The sequence below is a fragment of the Cucurbita pepo genome, chromosome LG18 (assembly GCF_002806865.2).
Source record: "Cucurbita pepo subsp. pepo cultivar mu-cu-16 chromosome LG18, ASM280686v2, whole genome shotgun sequence".
NCBI lineage: Eukaryota > Viridiplantae > Streptophyta > Magnoliopsida > Cucurbitales > Cucurbitaceae > Cucurbita > Cucurbita pepo.
In genome coordinates this window covers 3,321,004-3,330,333 of record NC_036655.1, presented here as the reverse complement: position 1 = coordinate 3,330,333, position 9,330 = coordinate 3,321,004, and the positions used below count along the sequence as shown (strand labels likewise).

At 39.9% G+C, this 9,330-nt stretch overlaps 1 protein-coding gene across 3 annotated transcripts; it reads left to right on the top strand.

The window, feature by feature from the left end:
- Positions 1-215: 215 nt before the first annotated feature.
- LOC111780653 (NAD(H) kinase 1-like) lies at positions 216-6,420 on the top strand. 3 transcript variants are annotated; one of them, XM_023661119.1, is made up of 12 exons: positions 218-538; positions 735-871; positions 1,028-1,181; positions 1,290-1,409; positions 2,997-3,175; positions 3,372-3,485; positions 3,663-3,757; positions 3,975-4,081; positions 4,269-4,342; positions 5,215-5,293; positions 5,489-5,796; positions 5,883-6,420. In XM_023661119.1, exons 3-12 carry the CDS (start codon positions 1,052-1,054, stop codon positions 6,189-6,191), a joined length of 1,515 nt encoding a protein of 504 aa, XP_023516887.1. In that variant the 5' UTR covers positions 218-538; positions 735-871; positions 1,028-1,051; the 3' UTR covers positions 6,192-6,420. The 3 variants fall into 3 exon arrangements, with proteins under 3 accessions (XP_023516886.1, XP_023516887.1, XP_023516885.1); XM_023661118.1 differs by lacking the exon at positions 735-871 and having other exon boundaries at positions 216-332; XM_023661117.1 differs by lacking the exon at positions 735-871 and having other exon boundaries at positions 219-538.
- The last annotated feature ends 2,910 nt before the right edge of the window (positions 6,421-9,330 follow it).

Below are 9,330 nucleotides of genomic sequence, written 5' to 3'. Positions count from 1 at the left end.
ACAAAGTGAAGTTCTTCAAATGCTCCCGAACCTTTCATTCCCAAAATCTACCTAACCACACAAATACAAAATGAAGGATAGCAAAATTACCAACTTTGTATGTCCTGAAGAAGGCATTTTACAAACTCACAGGGGTATTATCGTCATTTCACCTATGTAGTTGGTTGGTTACACAAACTTCAGTTTCCCATTAGCGCCCTTTCTTCTTCTTCTTCTAGCTCGTCTCAATTGCCACGCGTTCTTCCATGGCCCAATCACCTCGCTTCCTCTCTCTCTCTCTCTAGCTTCTGTAAACTTCTTTCCCTCTCTCCCTTAATGTTCTTCTGGATCAGGTGGGTGTTCCCTAAATTCAACTGAAATTTCACATTTCAATCGAATGCTCCTCCTGCCGCCGCTACCGCCGCCGCCAATTTCAAGCGGTTGCGGTTGTGGGAGAGCTTAACGAGCGGGTTGGGATTGGGATTGGGATTGGGATTTATTCTTCCTTCTTCTTTTCCCTCTGTACGCATCCATGTCTCCCGTCAAGTTAATTTCTTCTGTAATCTCTCTCTCCCTCTCTCCATTTACCGTTCTTGTTGTTCTTGTTCTTATGATCTTGATTCATGAATCGACTCCATGTCTCGATTGGGGTTTTTGATCTGTTCATTATGTTTTCTGGGATTTTTGGCGGTTCTTGTGTTAGTTTGAGGATGTGATGCACTGTTTGATTCCTTTACCATTTGGGGTATCTTTAGGTTCAATATTCGTGCCAAGCTCCTGGGAAATCGTGTCAAGTGTTGATTAATTGGGTATTATGGAGAATTTGGAATCGGTCTGTTTGATGTGATAATGATATTGATGGATTGATCGAGTGGGACGAGATGATTTTGCAGTATAATAACTTTTTTCATTGAGAACTTTTTGTTCTTTTTCTAAGATTCCCACGTTTTCTTTGAACAGTGGAGGAACTTTCTCTGTTTCTTAATTGTTTAGAGTGTTTCTCGTGTTATTTAGTTTTCTTTGGCCAACTAAACTGCTGTTGATACAGGGAGAAGGAAACTTTTCTAGCACGATGGCGGAGAACGGTTTTTCGAATGCAACTTCCCTGTTGAACTCTGAGAAGGCGGTCCAGGAGCTTCTTCAACGGTCGCCATTAATGGAGACTGATGAGCATCTTATTGAGTTTTCAGAGGCTTTGAGAAGTATGTGTATCACAGTTTTGTTTCATATGTTCTACTGATTCATTTGTGTTTGCTATTGAATATGAGTTGGTTAAGATATACTGCTTAGAATGTTTCTTTAATCTTTAGCTGTTGCAAAAGCATTAAGAAGGGCAGCTGAAGGAAAGGCTGCTGCACAAGCTGAGGCGGCTGAATGGAAGCGCAAATTTGAACTGGAGAGGACAAGGAATCTTCAACTTGAACATAAAGGTTTTTCTTATAGGATTTGTTGTGTTATTTGGAATGTATTTGTTGATGTTTTCTTGCTTAGTGTTAAGAAAGTATCTGTAATGGTCAAGCCCACTGCTAGCAGATATTGTCTTTAACCTTTCGGGCTTCCTCTTAAGGTTTTTAAAATGCGTCTGCTAAGGAGAGATTTTCACGCTTTCCCTTTTGGGTTTCCCCTTAAGGTTTTTAAAACGCGTCTGCTAAGGAGAGGTTTCCACACCCTTATAAAAAAGGTTTTTAAAACGCGTATGCTAAGGAGAGGTTTCCACACTCTTATAAAGAAGGTTTCTAAAACGCGTCTGCTAAGGAGAGGTTTCCACACCCTTATAAAGAAGGTTTCTAAAACGCGTCTGCTAAGGAGAGGTTTCCACACCCTTATAAAGAAGGTTTTTAAAACGCGTATGCTAAGGAGAGGTTTCCACACCCTTATAAAGAAGGTTTCTAAAACGCGTCTGCTAAGGAGAGGTTTCCACACCCTTATAAAAAATGCTTCGTTCTCCTCCCTAACTGATGTGGGATCTCATAATCCACCTCCCTTCGGGGCCCAGCGTCCTCGTTGGCACTCGTTCCATTCTCCAATCAATGTGGGACCCCCCAATCCACCCCCTTTCAGGGCCCAGCGTCCTCGCTGGCACTTGTTCCCTTCTCCAATCAATGTGGGACCCCCCAATCCACCTTCCTTCAGGGCCCAGCGTCCTTGCGGCACACCACCTCGTGTCCACTTCTCCCCAATCAATGTTGGATCTCATAATCCACCCTCCTTCGGGGCTCAACGTTCTCGTTGGCACTTATTCCCTTCTTTAATCGATGTGGGACCTCCAACCCACCCCCTTCGGGGCCCAACGTCCTTGCTGGCACACCGCCTCGTGTCCATCTCCTTCGGGGTTTAGCCTCATTGCTGGCACATCGCCTGGTGTCTGGCTCTGATACCATTTGTAATGGCCCAGGTCTACTGTTAGCAGATATTGTCCTCTTTGGGTTTTCCCTTTCGGGCTTCCCCTCAAGGTTTTTAAAACACGTCTACTAGGGAGAGGTTTCCACACCCTTATAAAGAATACTTTGTTCTCCTCTCCAACCGACGTGGGATCTCACATTATCAATATAATGCTTATAAATGCCTTAGATGTTTTAAGGTGCAGATCTTTTATATTTCGTTCAAGAAAGCTGGATGAGCTTCATCCCAGTTTTCTTCAGTTCGATGTCGAAATGGTTTTTGTTTCAGATTGTGATGAAGTAGGACCCATTTCTTTCAAATTTAAGAGGTTCTTGACTCCTTGGACATTTCACCTTTAATTAAATAAATTCTCTCCAATTTCTATCCAACTAACGACATTAACTTTCGTCAAATGAACATTGCTTCCTTTTCCCAAAGATATGACTTTTGGGCAAAGTAGATTCAATATGACATCACTAATGTTCAAATCAAAATGTAATTTGGAGAAATGTCATTCAAATATCACATAGAACATGTGCAAAAGGCATATTAACTGTACTGTGTGTAAATGATTAAAAGTAGAGCCCTTTTTTGTTGTTCTCTTCCTTAAAACTACTTATACTTATGCATTATAGGGCAGCCACCTGCAGAACGCAACGGTTATGATAGTAAGAGATCAAACAATCTAACCCGGCAAGCCACCGAGCAATCAGATTGGTGTTGTGGATCAAATGGAATATGTTCTCATGAAGTTCTTCAAGATGGGGACGTCGATTCTGTTTCTCAAAAGGGGTCCGGAAAATATACTCGAAAGGTATTTGAGTATCTGCGTACCTGTTCTTATCATGGTTGTTTTTTGTGTCATACATATCTCTGCTGCTTCTTTCTGGTTATAGAGATGGCTTTGATATTTCATTAGTTATTTTTATTGCCAAATTTCCAATAAGAAGATGAAGAAACTAATTACATATTTCTACAATTGTTAATCCCATATGAGTTTGCAATTACAGGCACCATTTGAACTTTCATGGGGCTGTGATAGCGAGCATAGTGATCGACACAAGCACGATGTCGTCTCCTTTGAAAAAGGAAACATAACAACTGCAGAGCGTAGCAGTAGACAGGTTTGATTCTACTGAACATAGACCGACACATTGTGATGGCTTTCACAAATTACATGTCAATAACATAGAATTCTTAGTTTGTTCGTTTTTTTTTACTTTTTTAATCTCTACCTAATATTTTATTTGATTTTCGGATATTTCAACCAAGTCCACTCTTGAAGAACATTTTCATTGCAGATCTTTTTGAAGTGGGAATCTCAACCTCAGACTGTGCTTATATTGACAAAACCAAACTCAATATCAGTTCGAATTCTTTGTTTTGAGATGATCAGGTGTGTATGCCTCTTTTCATTTTACGGGAGCAAATAAGTAAAAATCATCATGCATTTCAAGGATAAGTATGGCAATAATGATGATGAAAACCGGGAAACGGGGAACGTTTGATCCCTTTTTGTGTAGATCGAAGTTTTTATGCGTCATAACAAGAGTATCAACTTAATGCAAAAAGAATGCTATATTTTCCTTATTCCCATTTTCTATTCCTCCTAGATGGTTGAGAGAGCATAAAGGTCTTCACATTTACGTTGAACCACGTGTCAAAAACGAGCTTCTGACTGAGTCGGACTACTACAATTTTGTCCAGACATGGAAAGATGGTGAGTATGAAAGGTTGCTATTATTCTGATTACATCTGTCACTCTGTTTGCAATGTTTATTTAATCATGGACCTCGATTTCATATTTGAGCTTTGATTTATATGGCAACCATTTATGGTTTCTGCAACTACTTATTTAATAGCATCCTTGTTTACTCGATCGACCCCTCTTCTCTATCTCTCGACAGACGAGGAAATTATGCTTCTGCACACGAAAGTTGATCTTGTGGTTACTCTTGGTGGAGATGGAACAGTGCTCTGGGTATGTTGAACAATTTCACTTTCAGGAGTATCTTCTTATTGTTATAGACATTATAACTGGCATTCAATTTCATGTCTGACTGTCAAGTTTATTAGGGAATAGTTGGAACAAATTTGTTCAAAGTATGGTCGTGTCTACATATCAAGATGTTTATTAACAACCATGAACTGATGCTTTCATTAGCCATCTTCGCCTAATATAAAAACTCCGGTGATACCGCCTTACATATTTGACTGAGAAGGATGTTATCCCTTTGTAAGATCCCACATCGGTTGGAGAGGGGAACAAAGCATCGCTTATAAGGGTGTGGGAACCTTTCCCTAGCAGACGTGTTTTAAAACCTAGAGGGGAAGTCCGGAAGGGAAAGCCCAAAAAGGACGATATCTGCTAGTGGTGGGCTTGGACTGTTACAAATGGTATCAAAGCCAGACACCGGGCGGTGTGCCAGTGAGGACACTGGGGCCCCAAGGGGGTGGATTGTGAAATCCCACATTGGTTGGAGAGGGGAACGAAGCATTGCTTATAAGAGTGTGGAACCTCTCCCTAGTAGACGCGTTTTAAAACTATGAGGGGAAGTCTGGAAGGAAAAACCCAAAATGGACAACATCCACTAGCGGTGGGATTGAGCTTGGGCCGTTACAACCTTGTTTATAAACACCCCCAAATGAGGAGTACAATTAGCTTGTTAAGTCTTGCTACTTTTGTTGTTAACTATGCCCTTAACGATTAATGATATCGTGGAACTATTCTTACAAATGACATTTAGTGTTTTTGTTGGTAAGAGTCATGACTTCCTTATTAGATGATTTTATGACTTCTTGAGTTCTATACTTTGAAGATCTTTTCTGGATTAATTTGGCACTTGATTGCAGGCAGCATCAATGTTTAAAGGACCAGTTCCTCCACTTGTTCCGTTTTCTTTAGGGTCTCTGGGTTTTATGACTCCTTTTCGTATCCTTCGGTTCCGAGGAAGTATTATTTACCGTAGAAATTAATTTATTGTTACGAACCGGGATGGAATTGATTTGCTTCCCAAAGACCTGTATGATAGTTTCTTTTATGTTTAAAAGTTATTCTTAAAGTAACATATTACACCACGACGTTTATGTTCGTTCATCGCTGAAAAGTTTCTTTAACACGCTCCAGACAGTGAGCATTACAGAGAATGTTTGGATTCAGTTCTAAAGGGTCCAATTAGTATCACATTGCGACACCGACTGCAGTGCCATGTTATTCGAGATGCAGCAAGAAACGAATATGAAACCGAAGAACCGATACTCGTGCTGAATGAGGTTACAATTGATCGTGGAATGTCGTCATACCTTACGAATCTGGAATGTTATTGTGACCGTTCCTTTGTAACTTGTGTCCAAGGGGATGGTCTGATTCTATCAACTACTTCTGGCAGCACAGCGTACTCATTGGCTGCTGGAGGATCAATGGTTCATCCTCAGGTATGTTCCTTTGGTTGGCTGGTTTTGAGTTTTAGTTTTATCTTGGTAAGTATGACATTTCTTAAACGCTACTGCGACATTCACAGGTTCCCGGCATTCTATTTACTCCGATATGTCCGCACTCCCTGTCTTTTCGACCCTTGATATTTCCCGAATACGTAACGATACGTATACATGTACCTTTCAATAGCAGGGGGCATGCATGGGCATCTTTTGATGGGAAGGGCAGGAAGGAATTGGGTGCAGGAGATGCACTTGTATGCAGCATGGCACCTTGGCCAGTGCCTACAGCGTGCCAGGTCGACTCGACAAACGACTTCTTGCACAGCATTCATGATGGCCTTCACTGGAATCTAAGAAAGAAGCAGTCTTCCGATGGACCTCGAGACACATGACCGAATCAGGTAGCTTCTTTAACTCCCCGATTCTGCCTCGAAAACGAATAGATGTAGTAAGGGGAAAAAAGGAGAAATAAAATCACTGAATAACAGTAGTTTTCTTCCGTAGTATTTATGGTTTAAGCTCAAGGCTCAAGCTGATGTGAGCCCATATCCTAATAAGTTGTATTATAGAATTAGTGCTGACAAGTTTTTGAATAATAAGGAATAGCTCATTTTAATCTTACTGTGTTCTTAGTATCTATGATTAGTATGTCTCTAAGAAATGTGTTGATATGATTTTGCTTTGTGTCGTGGTCATGCTTGTTCAAGGTGTGTTGCATGTGACTGCGTGTTGGATGTTTGATTATACTTGTCCAGGGCGTACCGCCCATGACTGCATGTCCGTTCCAAACCCCTTTTTACTTGCTTACAAGGTCTTTACTATTCTTGTTATGTCGGGGTGTATTAACCGTTCACCAAAATCATGTTTATACTCACCATGGTTAAAATGCCCTAAAATGTACTATATAGGGGAATGTGATTAGTTGTCAATTATTTCTGTCCGAGTTATACGCTATCATATCTGTAGTTATTGCTTATTTGGTTTTAACTTATAACATTGCTTTCTTTCAAATTGTTTTCAACTAATTTCCTCGTTCACATTTTATAAATTTTTTTCTCTCAAACATGATTCAAGACTCGATCATACATCAAGATTGTTTGCAAAGCTCGATTTTCACATGACTGACTTATTTGTTGTGTTAGAATAAGTGTGTCACACAATCGTTGTCTTGCTACCATCAAAGTGCGAGTGTGACACTTTGCACACTCCTAATGCATATAACGACCATACTTCATTAGATAGAGTGTCACTCAACCATCTTAAAGATTGATGATTAGATCTTCTACTCAGTCAATGAGTACTTGTCGATCAAGAGAGTCGAGTCGAGGATGAAATATTATCTGTTATTCATAAATCTAAAATCTATTCCTACTTCATATCATTTGAAAAAAGAATGACTGCAAATATTACGGCTTAGACTAGGTTATACCATATTGTTCTTTGTTCTTGAGGTGAGAGTGATTCATTTACGTAACCCTCATTGGAACGTCTCAGGATACATTTGTAAACAAATCAATTTTAAACGTACGAGACTAAATAGGTATAAATTCAAACAAACTAATGTTGAATTATTTGAATTATTAGGTAGAGAGAGAAAACTTGAAAAAAAAAAGTCCATTTTCAACTTGTGGAGGAAGGTTTGTAGAAAGAAAAAATGAATAAAGAAATATAATGTCACATCCCTTTTCTCTTTTTGATTAATTTATGCTTCATTTCCTTAAGATTCTTTGTTTTAGATATGGTGAAAAGATTTGAAGTATCTTTCCACGAACTTATTCTCATTGGAATTATTTGTACCCACATAATTGAACCCTGATGTCATCATGGTGATGTATATATCTTCGGAATCCCATATTATTTTTCGTCTTACTCTAATATCATTTGTCACTTCTTAAGGGCCCAACGTTCTGCTGTCACATCACCCAGTGTCTAGTTCTAATACCATTTGTAACAGGGGTCAACGTTCTCATTGGTATACAACCTGGTGTCTGGCTCTAATACCATTTGTCACCTCTTAGAGGGGCCTAGTGTCCTTGCTGGCACACAGCTCGATGTCTGTCTCTAATACCATTTGTCACCTCCTAGGGGGGCCTAGTGTCCTTGCTGGCACGCAGCTCAGTGTCTGACTCTAATACCATTGGGGCCAGTGTCCTTACTGGCATACAACCCGATGTCTAACTCTAATACCATTTGTAAGAGGTGCCTAACATCCTCACTGGCACGCAACTCGGTGTCTAACTCTAATACCATTTGCAATAGGGGTCAGCGTCTTCATTGGCACACAACCCGGTGTCTGGCTCTAATACCATTTGTCACCTTTTAGGGGCCCAGCAAACTCGTTGACACAATACCCAGTGCCTGTCTCTAATACCATTTGTCACCTCCTAGGGGGCAATGTCCTTGCTAACACACAACCCGATGTCTAACTCTAATACAATTTGTAAGAGGTGCCTAACATCCTCACTGGCACGCAACCCAATGTTCAGCTCTAATACCATTTGTAACAGGGGTCAGCGTCCTCATTGACACACAACCCGGTGTCTAGCTCTAATACCATTTGTCACCTCCTAGGGGGCCCAACAAACTCGTTGACACAATACCCAATGTCTAACTCTAATACCATTTGTAACCGTCAAAGTCACCCCTAGCAAATACTACCCATTTTCGCTCATTGCGTATCATCATCAGCCTCACAATTTTAAAACACGTCTACTTAGAAGAGGTTTCCACACCCTTATAAGAAAATGTTCTGTTCCCCTCTCCGACTGACGTGGGATCTCACATTTTCTCTCTAAATTTCTATCTATCCCTCAGTTATGTTCATACATCGTATCTTATATTATTAGTATCAATCTCATATGATTAATATTCATTAAAATAGTGTTCAAATATGTCACAATAAGAACATTCTAGATTGGATCACATATTTAGGTTATTAATCATCACTATTATCCAATCTAAGAACCCTACAAAGCCCTTTCCTTTTTCCATGAAATAGACAACTCCACCAATCAAAAACCAAACCTTCCTCCCCAAGTTCATATCACAATACAATTTTTAAAGTCCTCTCTCAATCCTCAATCATTCAAACACTCCTATAAAGCTACCCTCATCTTAATTCATCAAACATTCCCAAAAAAAAAAAAATGTCACTCTTTTTCAGGTCATGCAGCTCCAAATTCATCGACGATCATTCGTTAGAAGACGAAGAATACGTCGAAAAAGGCAACAACTTAGTGAAATGGACGATGCCAAACGTTCCAATCCACAAACTCTACGAATATCAAACAACAAAAAAACTCTTCACGTTTTCTACTAAGATCGATCGTTCTATCAGAATCACCGAGGGTCAAATCAGCTTCGGAAATGGTGGAGGAAGCTTCAAATTGTATAAACAAGCTCCTTCAAGCTATGGTCAGAAGGGAAAATTCTATAGCGTTATGAACATAGGACTTGTTCAAATTGGTGTCAAAACCATTACAAGAAAAATCCCTTCAAACGCTTCTATAATTTTATGTGTTCGTGATAATA